The sequence below is a fragment of the Cydia amplana genome, chromosome 14 (assembly GCF_948474715.1).
Source record: "Cydia amplana chromosome 14, ilCydAmpl1.1, whole genome shotgun sequence".
NCBI lineage: Eukaryota > Metazoa > Arthropoda > Insecta > Lepidoptera > Tortricidae > Cydia > Cydia amplana.
Genome location: NC_086082.1, coordinates 15,580,976 through 15,600,394, shown reverse-complemented (window position 1 = coordinate 15,600,394; position 19,419 = coordinate 15,580,976). Strand labels below are relative to the sequence as shown.

At 37.6% G+C, this 19,419-nt stretch overlaps 1 protein-coding gene and 1 long non-coding RNA gene across 3 annotated transcripts in view; both read left to right on the top strand.

Annotated features, from left to right (window-relative positions):
- LOC134654243 (uncharacterized) overlaps nt 1-19,419 on the top strand; it is a 206,942-nt gene that overhangs the window by 150,537 nt on the left and 36,986 nt on the right. The window lies entirely within an intron of this gene.
- The window catches only part of LOC134654185 (Ig-like and fibronectin type-III domain-containing protein 1), a 103,102-nt gene that overhangs the window by 51,111 nt on the left and 32,572 nt on the right, over nt 1-19,419 (top strand). For both annotated transcript variants that reach the window (XM_063509637.1, XM_063509636.1), the window contains exons 3-8: nt 8,555-8,812; nt 9,410-9,556; nt 14,009-14,234; nt 15,425-15,597; nt 16,121-16,454; nt 17,278-17,431. In XM_063509637.1, coding sequence (XP_063365707.1) covers nt 8,555-8,812; nt 9,410-9,556; nt 14,009-14,234; nt 15,425-15,597; nt 16,121-16,454; nt 17,278-17,431 — 1,292 coding nt within the window. The remainder of the gene's footprint in view (nt 1-8,554; nt 8,813-9,409; nt 9,557-14,008; nt 14,235-15,424; nt 15,598-16,120; nt 16,455-17,277; nt 17,432-19,419) is intronic.

Genomic DNA, 19,419 nt, shown 5'->3' with positions numbered 1-19,419 from the left:
ACTGACGCCACGAAACAATAGTTATTTGTACAACAAGAGATCAAAGTTTGATATTTCTTCGAGTGCTTATTTTGATTCCCGTGCAAGCGAAAGATTCTATACTATGCTTTTGATCTCGTGTAGTTCACAAAACTTTTCACCTCAGCAGTGAGAACATATTAGAGAACCCGAAAAATGTATTCCTTCTTCATCACTTACCTATTCACTCATGTTTTCTTAAGATATACCAACAATTAAGTTTTCACCTCAGCAGCTCGAACAATGGTACTTTGCTACTTAAAAACAGTGAGACAAAATGAGCAAAATGCGATTTTGCTCACTCAGTGAGCAAAATGCGATTTTGCTCACTGTTTTTAAGTAGCAAAGTACCCTTGTTCGAGCTGCTGAGGTGAAATAATTATTTCTTTTACAAGAGAGCAAAATTGTTGTTTGACTACTCGTGCTAAAATTGATACCCGAGCAAGCTGAAGGTTCGAAAAGTTGGATCTTAAACGCTGCGAGAGTTTCAAGGCTCAAAGGTTAAACAAACTTTACTACTGAGTGAAACACATTTTTTTTACAACGCGTTGATAACACTAACTGTAAAGCATTGCAAATCAAGTCCTTGCATGAAACTATGAGCATGGCTCGACATGCTTTTGGTCAGTTTTTATTTATTTCCTTGCTATCAGTGACCGCGTGAGTCCTGAAAAGGTCTCGAAACGTCGACTCTTTGTTTCCTTCAGTTCACGTGATTTTCTTCTAATCAAGCAAATCAGCTGAAATATATGAAAAAGATACACTTTCAGTTATATGTGCCTGTCCATTAGAAAAGGGTCCTTATGCTTCAGGTGCAATAAGAACCATTTACCCAGGATTTCTGTTGGAATTTCAGATAAAAAAATCCTAATTGCATTTAATTTTGACGCATAAGGACCCTTCTGTGTGGAAAGCCACATATGCTTCAGCTTTATTAGGTATAATCAACGAATTTAATTTCCGGCCCATTTCGTACCTTGTCATAGTGACAATCAATATGAAAGTCGCTAGAGACCTCATACTATTGCCACTGTGACAAAGTACTAAATGGGTAGGAAACTAAATTCTTTGACTGTAACTACATCAAGTGATGATCAAAAATATTCTATATGAAATTATGCATTTACGCGCCAATATATTATCATGCCGCGATCAGAAAGGGAATAGAAATAACAGATTTCCATACACTTACGTCTAAATCAATATGGATTGACAGCTATCTCAATCCCTTTTTAATTGCGGTTCAGTCTTATGCAATAGGTATGTACCTATACAGTAGTAGTAATTTACCTACTGTATAGGTACATTTTTCTCATATCAAAACATATTATATACCGGGTCCATCGCGAATTTATTTTGCTACCTTAATATGTGACGTTATCTACGAAAAGGGACCTTATTGTCGATGGCGCTTACGCCATTATTAACGATGCTCCGATATAAATACAATGCCGCGCGACGCTGTGCGGCGTAAGCACCATCGACAATAAGGTCCCTTTTCATATATATATATCTTAAACAATAATCTGGATATTGAAAGTCTGTAAAAGCTAAAAACTACGTATTTCCCTACATTCGCAAAACTATCCACTATTCAACCACAGTCAGACGTAGCACATAAAGTCAAAGGCTAAAAATAAACATCACGATCACTGCTTTCCGAATCGAAGTAAGTATATTTATGTATGTATGTATATACTTTATTGCACATGGAAATAAAAACACGAGAAACATAGTTACAGAGTAAATTAAATACAAAAAACGCGAACTTATCCCTGTAAGTACCTATATTTATTTGCATTGGATCCAATGAGTTTTTATCTTACACACTTGATTGAGCTTCCCGCTTTCTGATATTCGTTTCATTTTCCTTTCGACTTGAATTATAATATTAACTTTATGGTTGCAATAACAAATTCTGCATTTCATTTTATTCAAATGGGATTTTAATATTTTTATAAGAGTATTAATTTTCAACGCGGATATAAGCTGAATTTTATCTTGCATCTCTGTAGTCAATTGAGCTAAATTTGCTATCCAAAGTACTAGTACTTCATTAAAACTATTTAAAACTTAACTCATGTTACAGTTTGTAATCAATAAATGCATCTTATTCTATCTTACCTTAATATAATGGTATTGTATTGGTTTGCCATACCGTATAGCTAACTAAACGCTTATTAGAAGGCTTTCAATTCTGTTTATTTATTTACTTTTTCGGGATTATTCAACTGAATTTGTCTAGTCTGCTCTGATTTGACAAGTTTTGGATATAAAAGACAGTTTTTTTTTTCAATATCGGAAAAGTTATTTTCATTTCCCGTGTGTCTCCCGTTGAGATGATCTCTTGAATAAAGTGGGTATACGTGCATTGTACACACATTCTATTTTAATACAAAAGTGTTCAAAGCAAAAATAAATCCAGATAAAATTTAGTCCTTTTAAATAAACAATGTACTTAAACATACCATTTAGATCTTTTATCACGTATTATTAATTGAGAATTTAGGTATCAAATTTTGGCTTTTTACTACTATTGTAACGCTATTTTTATCAACAATGTGCACAAAAACCGATAATGGGGAATGTACCCATTAGTAAAATAACTTCGTCGAGAGGTAGTCTTTCTTATGATAAAATAATGGGTGTTTTCGTAGAACTATGACGAAATTTATTTGAAGCATTTTATTTTCATTTATCTATAGCGTTATTTTTACATAAATACTTAAAGTTAGTTATTTCAAAGCACAGAGCTTCGAAAATCTGGGGAGCATATTCAATCAAAAATTTCATTAAATCCTGCCGGCGAAAGTCACGTTCCAGTTTTATGTAAATATTTCCACTAGATATAAATCAAAATATGTAGAATGTATTGAAAATATAAATAAATTTTCTACGCTGGTTGCAAAATAAGTTACCTTTTATAAAAATTATTTTTCTAAATTCTTTTGTGCTTTTTGGCAATAAAGTTGTTTTCGTGTTTCATAAATGTGAAAAAACGACACATAAATATTTTTGGATATCCAAAGAATGTTAAATATGACCTAGATTCACCAAATTGGATTGTGGCTTTTCGCGTTTCGTCAGCCTTTTAATGTATGAAGCTTCAGAGAGTGATTTTCAGATGAAAATGAGGTTTTGATGTGTGAAATCATGTTATTTGTTGCGCGTTATTTCCTTGTTTAATTTTTTCTGGATTGTTTTTGAATAATCACGAACTGTTCTTCAACGTTTGTAAATATGTAGACAACTCTCTATAATCATAATATATAATCCAGTTATAGATGATATAACTCAGTTTAGCTTTGAGTAATATTAAATTAGTAGTTTAATGTTTTATACAGAGGTAGTGTCTTTATAAAGTATATATATATATATATGTGTAATCAAAATATTCAACGGAATTTTAGTAAAGTGAATTAAAAGACATGGTTATCTTTACAGATCCTACTAACTGCGCCATTTAAAATGTTTAAATAAAACGTTGTTTTAAACATTTATAGGATTGTAATTTATTTATGACAGTGTGTTATTTATTATTTTTAATACTGAACCCACAATTTCATTGCTATATTTTATATAGATTGCCATGTGGCATTGCCTTTAAATTCTATATCTTTTCTATTCCCTCAAGGCGTCCATAAATACAGAGGTAGTGTCTCCTTATTTGTCATGCTAGTTCAGTCAATGAAATAAAAAAAATATATACCGAGACTGACTGCAATAACAAGACATGTTCATAAGTTTCCATAAAAAGACGATGGAAAATAATAATGCTATACATTTGTAAAAAAAAACCTTCGGTTACAATATCACCTTTATTATTCCTAACAACGCGGCAGTTTTCCAAAGTCGGGGCGAAACAAAAAGTATTTTCTTCCGTATCTAAGTTAGGGGTTACTTACAAACTGACCGCGGAACTTTTGTTTATTAAACCACTGAGGTAGGATACGCAAGGCTGATAAATTTGCTTTAGACCACAAACGACATGAGACTCATCGGAGTTATCTCGCAATTTTAGTCAGTTTTAGCAAATATGTATAGGTAAGTATAATGAAATAATACTGCTGTAGTAAAGATAAATAGAACGATTAAAGTATACTAATAATCGTCTTATAATAATATACGAAAGGAATGCAATTGAAACAAATCCGATGACTCGAACTCACCGCACATAGTAATTTTTTATAATAATAAATAAATAATTATTTTATTTTTGTAATAATTCATTGCGTAAATAAGACTGCTAAAAGTCTTTTCATTTTACAACGGTCCGTTTTACAAGCTCTTATTTAACTTGCACTGTTAGTTAGTGTGGGTCAAATCCTAGAAGCAAAATTTGACCCACTTCTCGATTTCCGATTGAGCTGAAGTTTGGCATACATACGTAAATCAAAACATGGAGCTGATCTGATGATGGAGACAGGAAGTAGCCATGGGAACTCTATAATAAAACAATTCAAACTAATTGGGTTTGAGGTCGTTAGAATTGTCTCATTGAGTACCTATTAGTTGCCTGCGAAAAAAAAGTAGTCAGTGATAGTGCTAAAAAGAGTTCTGAAAATTAACTTTGTCATATTGCTAATCATATACTATAAACGCTGCCAACCCGCTTGTAAACACAAATTACCTAACACGCTTCATCTAGTCATTGATCTGTGTTTAACCCTAAATCTGATAATGACAGCTAGCTCGCTTCTCAATTACACGCTCGTTTCGTGTCCAGATACTGGAACATACGATATAATCGCTATACTAGTCCGTATCGAATGCTGAAATGTCGGCTTTAGAGTTCTACCAGGCTAACGTACATGCATTTCGAGAAATTATTCAATTGTATACCCTGTTCTCGAGGAGTAAAGTACAGTTTTGTGTGTTTGTGAATGCTAAGCTTGAAAGGAATCGGAACTCACTGAGCTCTGTAAATGTGTGGTGTTCAAAGCGAATCTGGATTAACAGTATGTCTTTGTACATTCATCGGTATCGGCTAGTCTTAGTGTCTATGACAAGATTTGCTAGCTAGAAATAATTTTTTAAAATTATAAAAATTTAACCCTTAATCAAACGGAACACTTTTTATGAGATTTTTGAAAACTAAGAATGGTTTTTAGGTAATTTGGGTGCGTAGATTACGGAAAAATATATTTAAAACATTGAAGTGTAGGGGAAAGGGGGGTTTTGCGGTGGGAAATAATTTCCCGTTATCCGTTATGGTATGGAATAGCAAAATTTTGAATAAGTGGGAAATAGTTTCCCATTGTCCGATACGGTTACGAACTTTTTACTAGTTAGTAGCTCCCCCCGGCTTTGCTTGGAATTCAAGTATGATGTTTTAACGCTATCTTCAAAAATCAAAGAAATAATAGAAGAAAAAAGAAGACTCAGATTTTTTTTGCAACAGACAAACGGGCATATATTTTTATATATGGAAACAAATTAAAATTTAGGTGTAGAACAAACACTGGGAAATTATTTCCCACTTGATAAAACCTACCAATTTTTTTGTAAATCGTAAGTTCAGGAACAAACAATGGGAAATAATTTCCCACTTACTAAAACCTAAAAATCTTGGCTAATTCATATCGTTATCACAATTATTTTCAAGAAAAACACAGGGAAAATAAGTCTAGTTTATGATAGTATTCAGTGTATGCACTTACGAGATTTTTTTTACGCACTTAAGCTCAAAACACCGAAAAAATTGTTGTTATTGCAAAAAAAATCACGACAACTGACATTGACTTTAACATATGGTCACAAATGGCGGCCATTAGAAAAGTGTTGCCATTTTTCAAGTTCAAAATGTTACTAAGATTTTAAATCTGTATGGTTGGTATCGCTGAGTGCTGCCATTAAAAAGATAAAAAATATTTTGTAAATTAGAACGAAGTGGGAAATAATTTCCCGTTATTTGATTAAGGGTTAAACTTTATTGCACAAAAGAAACCTTATTGTACAAAAATCGCATTTAATGCCATGAGACATTTTCTACCAGTCAACCTTAGGACAAATCAAAAAAGATTGTAGGCGGTTTACTCATTCTACCCAAAGGTTGTCTAAAAGAGACAGCTCCTTAGCGATAAGACCGCCTGATATCTGCCTCTATATTCAATCAATAGTTTTTTCTTTGAGCTTTATCTTGTACTATTTGTACTGAGTTTAAATTAATAATTTAGTTTAGTAATTTGACATTGACATTTTTTTTCTCTTTAAACTTTTTCTGTATTGCTTATTTAATATTTGTAATTTAATTTTGTGATAAATATATGAATGCTGAAATTCCAGTAAGACATGTAAAGAATTGAATCGGTATATATTAACATTTTGTATAAGTATGTGTTTTATCAAATACTTAAACGATTATCTTATCTTATCTGCGGTGTGCCAATAAAGAGTATTCTATCTTCTATTTACAGTTCAAAATAAAGCATCAATATAAAAAACCCTTACGTCATAGGGCGCTCTCTAGCGGCTGTTTCTCTCCACGGGTCATCTAACATCCCATAACGCATCGGACAATGTGAAAACTCTCTTAAGGGCACTTGTTATCATATAGATTGATTCGTGGAGAAATATGTGGAAAATTGGGCCGGTGACGGTCAATTTGCGTTGATTTCTTCATCCAGCGGGCGAGGCTGCGGAATTCGGATGAGGTTGGGTGCGGTCCTTTTGCAGCGGGGAGTGATCGTACGCTTTTGGGATTTCGGGTGTTTGTGTCTTGCGTTCTTAATTTTTCCATAGAGTAGGTAGGTATATAATGAAACAGTAGCAAATTGTGTGAAACAATGGGTGAGGAAAGACCCGAAATGGTTAGCAGTTCTTATGGCCAAGTTTGAATTAACCAAATATTTACCGACCCGTATCCAACCAAATCATTTCTGATTAGAAAATCAAGTTCACAGTGTTAAAGGCATTATTTCTAATTAGAGACCCGCCCCGGTTTTGCACGGGTTAACAAATTATACATAAACCTTCCTCTTGAATCACTCTATCTATTAAATAAAACCGCATCAAAATCCGTTGCGTAGTTTTAAAGATCTAAGCATACATAGGGACAGACAGCGGGAAGCGACTTAATTTAAAACGATTTGATTGGTTACGAGCATTGTTAGGCCGGCGAACAATGATAATTTTACTGCATTCTTAACCCGAACGAACTATAAACCCATCCAAATCAATACACACTGACACCCAACCCTATAACTTTGCTTTTTGATATTTATATTCCCGCAGAAGCCTCCGAGGGTTTTTATCCACCGCTCCCTGCCTTCGAATGGCCTTTTAAACCTCTGTCAGCCATTCGAACTTATAATAGTTAACCAGTTTATTTAGGCCAATATGCCGATTCTGATTTCGCAATTCATTAAGGTTTTGATCTTATTTTGATGATGTGGCCAATGATGAAGTATTACGTAACCATTATTTTTACTGTTATATAGTAGTTATATAACCCAGTTTAGCTTTGAGTAGTATTAAATTAGTAGGTAGTTTTTTAATCGCGATAGCATTGTATGAAACCGCGCGCAGTTTGTTTCGTGGCCCTCGGGATAGAGTTGTGTCAAGGCATTATTTCATACTTATTGGTGCTGCGAGCCATATCAAGGTCGTATCATAACAAGATGAAACTTATAACAAATCGTTAATTTAGAATCGGCCTCCAAGTATGCTCATGTTTAATGGGTCTTAAAGCTCTTATAAAATGGAGGGAATTGTGATCTTTGAGGACTACTTGTGTATTCACAAGGATATTATATATAATGCCTTTAGGACCGTATTATTCGACTAGTTTCAGAACGCCGGAGAATATTTTTGCAATATAGTTAATATTTAGTGAGTGGAGATTTAGTTGTTATTGGCCGACTTCTGTTTCAAGTACTTTTTAAAATACAATTATTTCCTATTTTTATTTGCAATGGGTTAATTTTAGTTATCGAATTACCCGGTAGAGGTCGCTATACCGTACGTGAAAAATTCTACTTCGCGCTGTTAAGATTTTTTCGCAAAATAATTCTGACCTCTAGCCGGTACTAAATATTGTCAAGAATGTCAAGCCCTTAGAACAATTTATACTCCTTTATTTGTTTGATTTTTTTAATGAATCTTTAAAGGTTTATGTTTGTATTTAATTTTGATTCCGCTAATTGGCTTACCTACGCCATAGAGAAATATAGTAAGAATACAGTGCTCACTCTATACATCAGTTTTGGTACCAAAAAGACTATTATTTTCATAGTCGATGTCTAGCATCGAGTAGCAGAATATCAGTACTGCTACTTGACAAGAGCATTAGACTTTCCGGTCGGTGCGTGCTACATCTATTGACTTGACAATAGATGTAGCACCGACCAGAAAATAATAGTCTTTTTGGTACCAAAACCAATGTACGGAGTGAGCATTCTATGTATATTTTTCTCTATGCCTACGCGGGCAGTTTTGTATGGTCGATTCTTGGACCTTTTTATTTTACACTCAAACAATTCCGACTGCCTAAATTAAACTGTCAATATTATACAAAAATCCTTTCTATCTTCCACAGAACTGAAGGGCGAGTCAGTAGAAAGTGCCAGCACATCCACCGGCAGTTCACAAGAAGAGGAGCCTAAAGAGGCCTGGATGCGACCGCCATCTGGCGGCGTCGCCGTCCGAACCGGAGAAGATGCCTTACTGACATGTGTAGTACTGGGTGCTAAGGGCAAGCCGGTGCTGTGGAGGAGAGCGAGCGACCGCCAATTGTTGACCGCTGGCGGGGTTAGAGTTACTAGAGACGACAGGGTCCGCGTGCTACACGATGACTGTAAGTAAATTTCTAAATTTTAGTAGGATCTTTAGAGGTCCGGAGAAGCCTTACACTTGTTCTCAGTATTTCTATCCCTTTAGGGCTCATTTAGACGATGCGTGAACTCGCATGCGAGTTTCATTACATTGCGGGTTTTGATCGGTCGGTTGAATTGGACGTAACCAACAGTCCGCAATGTAACTAAAATCGCATGCGAGTTCGCGCGCCGTCTTAATCAGCCCTTATATTCCGATTCGAACTTTCTTATAATCCAGAAACTGATTATTTCTGTCCACTTCTAATGTTTATCATTGATACCTTCAAGATAAGAGCGTGCTCCCATCTTAAAAACCTCTCTGGTGTTGCAGATGTCCATGGGTGACGGTAATCTCTTACTAGACATAGACATCCTTTATTGGTAATGATAAATTACAGGCCACCACTTACATATTATTCAATTATTATAAATAAGACACAATTTACATATTATTTACCTACATATAACTTATTTGTTAATTACGGTCACATCACAACTTATAAAAATAAAAATACTATCAGGCGAATCGTCTGCTGCTCGTTTGCTTCTTATATAAATAAAATCGTTTTGTTCAACAGCTGAAGAGCCATTACAAGGCCCAGGCATCGCCAAGGGTGGCGATGTGTGGGCGCTAGTCATCAAGTCAGTGAAGGCGTCAGACGCTGGCTTATACATGTGCGAGCTGAACACAGAGCCGCCGGTTAGAAGCTTCCACAGATTAACAGGTATGAACTAGTGTAGGCCATAGCTGCTGAAAGGAAGGCCCACGCATCGCCAAATGCGACGTGCGTGGGCGCTAATCACGTCGGTGAAGGCGTCCGTTGCCAGCTTATACATGTGCGAGCTAAACACAGAGCGTCGAGTCTGAAGCTTCCATGGATTAACAGGTATGAACTTGTGTAGGCCATGGGTTCTATAAATATGGCACGTAGCTGCTGAAAGGAAGGCCCACGCATCGCCAAAGGCGAAGATTGGGCGCTATTTATTCATCAAGTCAGTGAAGGCATCCGACGCTGGCTTATACATATACGAGCTGAATACAGACCGGCCGGTTAGAAGCTTCCACAGACTGACAAAAAATATTACTTTGCTAATCCGCGAAATATTAACTCTGCTAGTAATTATTAGACATCTTCTTCTTCTTCTTTATATTTAAGAGCTGTGCTCTTGTCGATGGAGCAATCTCCGGTTCTCTGCCAACTCCTTAACCTTCTGGTATGACACGACCGGAACTTTTTCTTTTATTTGGTTGAAATATGTTTTTCTCGGTCTTCCTCTTCTTCTCTTCCCCCTTCTACGATGTCCTTTAGAAACAGGTCATGTCGTAGCAGATGTCTAACTAGTACCCCTCTTCTATTAACTATTGTCTTTATTAACTTACCTACCTACTTGCGTATTTTTTGCGCGTCAGCCGCGGCCGCTGCTGTAGCTCATGTGTGCTGACTTTTGGCCGAAGAGTAACATAATCATGTAAAGGCGTCCAACGTTGGTTTGGAGTTGTGAAAACTGAACACAATCGCCTGTCAGAAGTGACTTTCTGTTACGATACAATTACTTTACTACTTAGTTACTAACTTTTCAATTGCTTGGATGTATATTTGGAAGTATTTACTAGAGGTCAAAACTTGGGCCTAAGCCCCAGGGGACATCATATTATACATTTGTGTCGTGAAGTCGAGATGCCTCGTGTGACCTTAAGTATGTTTAGTAAGTTGTTACTAGTTACAAACGAAATTACAGTACTAAATTGCCGTTACACGATGTAAAGTTCGATGGATAGAAAATTCGAAAATAAGCCAGCATAATATAGTTAGGTTCGCGGCTCTTTCCATGTCATCATCATTTTCATTTTCCTCCCGTTGTCCCGGCTTTTAGCCACGGCTCATGGGGGCCTAAGGTCCGCTTGGCAACTAATCCCGAGAATTGGCGTAGGCACTAGTTTTTACTAAAGCGACTGCCATCTGACCTTCCAACCCAAAAGGTAAACTAGGCCTTATTGGGATTAGTCCGGTTTCCTCACGATGTTTTCCTTCACCGAAAAGCGAGCGATGTACGATTGTCACCTTGGTTAGGCCCCCAGAACACTATGTATTCTATGGGCCATTTTATTTAAAGTTGTCCCTTACACTTTTTTTTTCAAAATTGGGATTTTTTATGTTATTTCTACTTAGAATCATGCGCTCTTTTGATCCTAATAGGAGAAAAAAAGTGTCCCAAGATTTCCATACGTTTTTCGATCTTTCCATTCCGAAACCGCCATACGGTAACGGAATGGGAAAAAAACCTTGGAACACTTTTTTTTTCCTATTAGGATAGAAAGAGCTCGTGATTCTGAGTAGAAATAACATATAAATTCACAAATTAAAAAAAGTGTAGGGAACAACTTTAAATAAAATGGCCCCTATCCGCCTATTCCTAACGGATCAAATACAGAAACCGCTCCTCTGATTGAATAAATCTGCTATTTGTATGGACGATCCAACTCGAGATACGAAATTACCCGTACCGTACCTTCCATACATAAGTAATGTAATATAATTGTTTGACGATTGTTTTCCTTCGGCTTGTTTCTAATAGGCACAGATCGTTAACTACTTATACCTACAAAAAATCAAGACCCTTAGACTTATCATAGCTAAGTATCTAAGGATTTTTATACAATTCATGTCTACCCGAAGCGCTGGTGGCCTAGCGGTAAGAGCGTGCGACTTGCAATCCGGAGGTCGCGGGTTCGAACCCCGGCTCGTACCAATGAGTTTTTCGTAACTTATGTACGAAATATCATTTGATATTTACCAGTCGCTTTTCGGTGAAGGAAAACATCGTGAGGAACCCTCTGGGTTGGAAGGTCAGATGGCAGTCGCTTTCGTAAAAACTAGTGCCCACGCCAATTACTGGGATTAGTTGCCAAGCGGACCCCAGGCTCCCATGAGCCGTGGCAAAATGCCGGGACAACGCGTGGAAGATTTTATACAATTCATGTCTACCCTATGTATAACAACAATTTTTAATGTAAAAATGTATCCACGAATTTAGTGTCGATACAAACCCGATAGGGTTTCACGGCACTTTTCTGTTTGAATTAATGTAAGATTTTAATATAGAATAAATAAAATAGGCGGACTCCACAGCTGGGCACAGCTGGGATTGACGCCAGGATGATGATGATGATGATGAAATAAAATAAATAAAAAAGCGCGCGTATTTAGGTACTATAAACAATTTTGTTAGTGAACAATGTTTCTCAGAAAATGTATGTTACTATTGTTACTCATTACGAAACATTGTTTATTCAATTCAATTCAATTTATTTATTTAATAGACAACAATGCCCCCTAATGGTTAGTAACAATTAAGAAAAAAAACTAAGTGTTAGTGGCACAAAAACAGAAAGCGTGTTTCTAAACAAAAATGTTTATAGTGAATACTTGGCTTACCTAGTACCGTAAAATGTGCCTACTTTGCTCTTCACAATCTTAATATAAGATGATAGTAGTTATGGTCTAAGTACTTTACATCGGCATATGTATAGGTACTACTTATATTAACATACCTACCACAATACCTATAAAATTTTAAATTTAATTTCGCATTTTGGGGCTAATTTTGGAGGCACATGTTAAGGTACAGTCGCCATTCAGATATATCGGAGCGGTCAAGGTGTTCACAATATTTGAACAACCACTCTAACGCCTAACAATAGAGGCGTGCTCAGATAATTGTGAGCACCTTGGCCGCTCCGATTTATCTGATGGCGACTGTACAGAAAGTACAAGGTTTAAAATAAATAAAACCGATACTTTATTTCATTACTGACAAAATAAACGACTGTTTAATTTAAAGCAGTGCAACTTTCTCAACTTTGACTAAGTACATAAATTCATGCTTTTCTTTTTTACTTTTAAGCAAGCAAAAGAAGTAGAAACGTTTATCCTGTAAGACTTTTAAGGAAAGTTAAAGTTAAACCTATTTAAAGTGAACGTCTTGGAAGACACAAAGTTTGAGAAAGATTCATTTACTTCGTAAACAGTTTGAAAATTCCTATTCGGTTTTTACAGATTATGTAACAAAAGCTTAGAGCATTCACTAACCGGGGTCACCTTTAAAGGGGCCCATAGATTAACAGTCCACCGGACGGTATCGGCCTATCAGTTGTTCGGAACTGTCAAAATTTTGTTCTAACTGACAGGCCGATACCGTCCGGCGGACTGTTAATCAGTGGGCCCCTTAAGAGCTTACCCCTCTGCCAAAAACCTTGTACGTTAAGGGGCCCATTCATTACCAGTCCGCCGGACGATATCGGCCTGTAAGTTGTGAGCTGTCAACTTTTTGTTCTAACTGACAGGCCGATACCGTCCGGCGGACTGTTAATCAGTGTGCCCCTTTACGTACAATTAAATAGCCATACATTTGACGTGCTCCTCCCTCGCAAAAATCGGCAGACTATTTTGTACAGATAATGACAGACACGGCGTCTTTAGTTACTAAATGCTCTAAGAACAAAAGCTTACCTGGTTTCCGTAGAAAAAAAAACTGTTTGATGTTATTATTAGCCAAATCCTGCCAGACAAACAATTTAGCTATAAATCTGCCTCATAAAATTTCTACGGTTGCTTATTACCCAAATTACTTATATGTACCTATCCTTTTATTACACAGAAAGTTGATGCGTAATTCGTATAACGGTATGGATCATAACTTTACCGAAATAAATGAATTCGCAAAAACACATCAATTCCACTAACAACTTATAAGACTTTTAGACAGCCAATTTGTTTGACAATAAAAAACTTCTTAAACTAAGTAAAGATACTGTCAAAGAAAATAATGACGATATTTTCGCCGTCTAATCTAACTTTGTAACAAATATAAGAGCCTCGGTAGAGATTACCATTTTGTGCCATATGGAGTTGAAACTCTAGGTCCATGGGGTCCCAGCGCGCATAAGTTGTTCGCAGAAATCGCGAAGCGTCTGGTTGACATAACTGGTGACCGAAGAGCTGGCGGCTACCTCGCACAACGTATCAGCATAGCGATACAGCGAGGAAATGTCGCCAGCATCCTTGGTACAATGCCTCAAAGGCCTATTTTTGATTTAAGCTAGTTTTTAATTTCTTTTAGTAATACCACTGTATATATCTTGTTTGTAAAATAAATGATTATTACTTTGTTTTTAGTGATATCAAGAGGCCTAACGCCGCCCGAGAACACCAACGTGACGGACAGTTACTCAGCTAACTTGCCAACGTTGTCACCGTTGGCGTTGGCACACAACTACACGGACTGCTGCATTGCTGCCAACGTGACGAAAGCTTGTCTGGGTTTCTGCAGCATTCAGACTATCTTGGAAGGCACTGGACAAGACCCGGAGACGTGCCAGCCTGATTTCCCTTCTATTGTTAAGTAAGTGTATATTTACCGGATGCTAATGAAGCTGGAATTTTTCACACTCGATAGTAGCTGACAAGTTTCATTTCAATACAATTTTGTGAGATTTGGCGCTTTTAGGTCATAAATTATATGGAGATGATACCTGACCCATCGAGATTGAAAAATAGTTTATTAATCGTATTATAATAATCGAATGCAAAAATACAAAATTCTTTATTTTTGGAATAGAATAATAACAGTGTTAGTACATTTATGCTGACTCCCACGCTAGGCATAACCTGTCCTGTAGGAGAAATAATACGGCTTACAGTAAAAACAATGATACAGTAATAAGTCTATGTTTCATCAACTTGAACAGAACAAAGTGAGGGAGTGTCATAATAAACGCCATACTTTCATAGAAATTGTAAATTTTTTTATTTAATAAATCTTACAACTATCTTAACAGTTTCCCAATGCGATAGTGTAGCAGGCTATTAACATTAAAAAATAATTACTACAACTATAAACAGGTATATACTCTAAGTACTATAACTAACACAACACACACAATGTAGGTAATTTTTACAAATTCACTCTCGGAGCAATACAAAATACGTCAGTTCGATTGGCAACTTGGTTAAATGTGCGCTCACTACCCTTTGTCATTGCAAATGCCATGTAGAGACTGGGTCACTCATGTAATGCAAGTCGAAAATTATTCGACATGTTTCGCTCCATAACGAGGATGCAGCTCTCCGCGCCCAATTAAATAAATATAATAAATAAATAAATAAATATTATAGGACATTATTACACAAATTGACTAAGCCCCACGGTAAGCTCAAGAAAGCTTGTGTTGTGGGTACTCAGACAACGATATATATAATATACAAATACTTAAATACATAGAAAACAACCATGACTCGGGAACAAATATCTGTGCTCATCACACAAATATATGCCCTTACTGGGATTCGAACCCAGGACCGCGGCTTCACAGGCAGGGTCACTACCCACTAGGCCAGACCGGTCGTCGAAATTTGAAAATTGCTCGGTTAAGGAGCAAAACATATCGAGCTATTTTCGAGAGTTATATGGCGTAAGGCACGCCCGTCGTGTGGAAATAATTGTTCGCCGCGACAGCCAAAAATTTTTGAAAATTGAACACGCAACGAAACGGTTAATGTAGGAATTTAAAATACTTTTTCACCTCAATTCAGATGCATGGCCGACGGTCGTAACCACGTGCCGTGCTGCGTGCAAGAGCGCGTGCCCGACATTTGCCAGGATGTGTGCCGCGGGGAGTTTACTCCGGTGACAGACAACATTAAGACGCACTACAGCTGCGCGGCGTACATGGAGAAGACTTTGGCGTGCATTGTTGAGGGGATTGGTAAGTTTTATTTACGTATTTTACGCTGTACAATTTTCTTTTAGAGCTGGTGGCCTAAAGGCAAGAGCGTGCGCCTTGCAATCCGGAGGTCGCGGGTTCAAACCCCGGCTTTTACCAATAAGTTTTCCGAAACTTATGTACGAAATATAATTTGATATTTAGGTATCAGTCGCTTTTCAGGGAAGAAAAACATCGTGAGGAAGCCGGACCAATCCCAATAAGGCCTAGTTTGCCCTCTGGGTTGGAAGGTCAGTCGCTTTCGTAAAAACTAGTGCCCACGCCAATTCCTGGGATTAGTTGCCAAGCGGATCCCAGCCTCCTCTTCCTCGCGTTGTCCCGGCATTTTGCCACGGCTTATGGGAGCCTGGGGTCCTCTTGGCAACTAATCCCAGGAATTGGCGTGGGCACTTGTATCATGTTTTTCAGAATGTCGCTTTAAAATGAGAGCGTATTATAATTTATAATTGCGCTATTTAACATCTCAATCAACACTAGCTTATTTTAACCGATGTGGTCTTTACAGAACTCCTCCCAAGCCCCCCAGAAGACGTCGAAGTGGCAACCCTCAACGAGAAACAACTGAACGTCTCCTGGAACCCGCCAATCGAGAACACAGACACCGTGACAGAGTACATCGTTAACGTCACCGCTCTTCGCTCCTTCGATGCCCATCTCATCGATCCCTCAGAGAGCTCGATAAAGAATATGAGTATGAAGATGAGTCAACCTGTGACACACAGGCTGCCGGCCAACAAGACGTTTCTGGTGCTGAACGATTTGCTCCCGTTCACGATGTATGAGATAACGGTGACGTCGTATAACGTGCATGGATCGAGTTTGCCCAGTTATGCTATTAGGTGAGTGGGATGGTTTTGTCTAGATTAAACTGCCTTGTAATAAAGTTACTAGCGTCCTTACAACAGCAGCAACAGAATTCAGCGGTCTTTATAAGTCTCTTTTTTGGTTGCAAAGAAAAGTAACTAGTTTTAGTCCTCTTTTGTTCACTCGTTATCAACCCCTGTTGTTATTATGGCACAGTCACCTTCTATACATACTAAGGATACCGATAATGCTGGCGGTCAATGCCCCTGTGCGAGTGGAACAACAATATAATTATCTGAATACGATAGAGATAGCAAACGGTGGTGGCTCAATTAACGAAATTCGTCGTGCTTAAGCGTTCTTACTTTAGATAGGCTGAAGCTGACCAACTACTTAATTATTATGTATTCCAGCTATTATAAACTGAAATAGATATATACACTAAAGAAAAAGTGACCAAGTCCACCGGTGGCCGAGGCGGGAATTAAACCCGCGTTTTTCTCCGCGGCTAACGTCCTGACCACTAGACAACCCGGCCACGGCGGCCATCTTGTCCAGCCGTTCAGCTGTTATAAAAACACTTTAAACTCTCGCGTTTTGTACACATATTTAATTTCACAAACGCCTAACGCGATATAATTTCATTGTTTTTACCTTAAATTCCGACATTTCAGCTGAGTTGCACCAGCTGTGGTCACGAAAAGACTGACAATCCAGCAAATGTCAACGGAGATATTAGCTGGTGCAACTCAGCTGAAACGTCGGAATTTAAGGTGAAAACAATGACATTATATCGCGTTTAGACCCGTTTATTAAATATCCGTTCAGCTGTTATTTAACCAAGTTCATAATTACCAGGTCACTAACCCTAACCCCCGGCAAGATGAAGACCACGAAAGTGTCCCCCGCGCCCAAGCTGCCCGACGTTCGTTCGTGCTGCGTCAACGCTGGTGTCAACCACTTCGGTTGCGTGGATAAGCTGTGCGATCCCACCAAGACTTTTGAGATCGGGGTATATATCATATCATATCATATCATTTATTCAGTAATAGTCATACATTGTCATTTATTATTTACAATTCACTTAGTGAGCTAAGGACAATATTATAAGGCATAGAAATTAGAAATAAATAAAAAATTAAATTTGCATTGTGATGGAATGTTCATATTTTTGTCTCATTGTTCTCATTAATAAACTCATTTACGGAGTAATAGGCCTTCCGAATCAATAAACATTTTAAGCGCGAGTTAAAACCCGAAATGGTGTTCGTGTTTTTAATGTCACATGGAATATTATTGTAAATCTTACTTCCAACCACATGTATACAATTGCCAGTCTTCCTAAGGCGATGAGTGGGCTGTACCAAGTCATGCTGACGGCTGTCCTGGAATCTTTTACTGTTCCACTGTTTTTTGGGGAACAAAGTCAAGTTCGCTCGGACGTACTTTGCCACCTCGAGTATATACAAGGAGGGGAGTGTTAGAATGCGGAAATTAATAAAAAGTTGGCGGGCAGGTGTATCTGGGGCAACTCTCGCCATTGTCCTAATTATCTTTTTCTGGATAACAAATGGCCGGTCCCTGTCCGCAGCCAGGCCCCACAGCTCTAGTCCGTATGACAGGACAGAATGGACATACGCGTAGTAAGCCTTTACAATGTTTGGGCATGACAGGTTGGGTACAAGACGAGAAATTACAAAGTGTGCAGAACTTAATTTGGCGCACACTTTATCGATTTGACTTTGCCATTGAAGGCCGCGGTCAAAGATGAAACCAACAAAACATGCGTCATTAGTTGTCGGCAGGGGCACATTTTCTACATTTACCTGCATAGGCTGTTTACCTATATTATCGGTAGAAGTAGCTACAGGTTGTCTAAGATCAAACTCTAACAGCTTTGTCTTATCCAGATTTAGGATCATTCCGTTTGCCCAAAACCACTCTAAAAGTCTACAAGTGACAGATTGGACGTACGGTACGTGTTTCAGAGTGATTTTTGGGCATTTTTTATTCTTTATCGATGATATTTGGTGGATAAATAGAGTTTCTTAAGGATGGCTCACGTTAGAACAGTCCGGGCCGAGGCATCCGACACTGCGTCACGTGATCACCGGTCACCTGTCAGGCTGTCATAGAAAATGACGGTTGCCTCGGCTCGGATCCGGGCCGTTCTAGCGTGAGTCATCCTTAAAGGATTAGTCTGTATACAGTAAGCTCAATTTCATCGTATAAATAAATACCCAGAAAATCTTCCACTGAGTTACGTAAACGTACAGTATTTTGTAACTTAAATTACATACTACGTAAATTACATACTTTTTTTGTCTCGAATTGGGATTTCGTATTCAATTCGCCCATATTCTTTTTTAAGTTCATGTACAAACCATTTCATTCCCACCAGTTATTAGGCCATTAATAAACTGCTGATAAAGACTTGACTTGATATTGAAAAAGTTTGATTGCTTTCGAAATGTTTTAGAAGCTTTGAAGCAATTTACAGTTAAATTGAGCTAATTAATAAGTTTTCCTGTTTATTTCTTACAAACGCAGTGGTAACAAGGCAATGTCCCATTTACCATAAATTGACTTAATTATTGTGACAGATTTCATTAAAAAAATTGAGTGTGTACTTAGGTGACAGGACAGGTTAAATAAAAGACGTAATTTCGCAAAGTATGAGGCCAAAAACTATGGTGCGAGCGAGGAGCCAACGCGGCGGGTGTGAATTTTGGAAATGTACCTTACAGTTACATATAGGTGCAGCACATGACTTGGGCTCGCTACCTTCCATTGTTTTTATGTAGGTAGCTTTAATTAGAATGGTGTACACTAGATGGCATTACAAGTACCAAAGTTAACCAAAAGCAATAAAAATTAATAAACCTAAAGTACAGTTCACATAAAAATCATAAAATATATGCGTCGCCTACAGAGTGATTTATTATATTATGTAATTTATTGAAAAAAAAGCGACCCGCCCCGGCTTCGTACGTTATACAT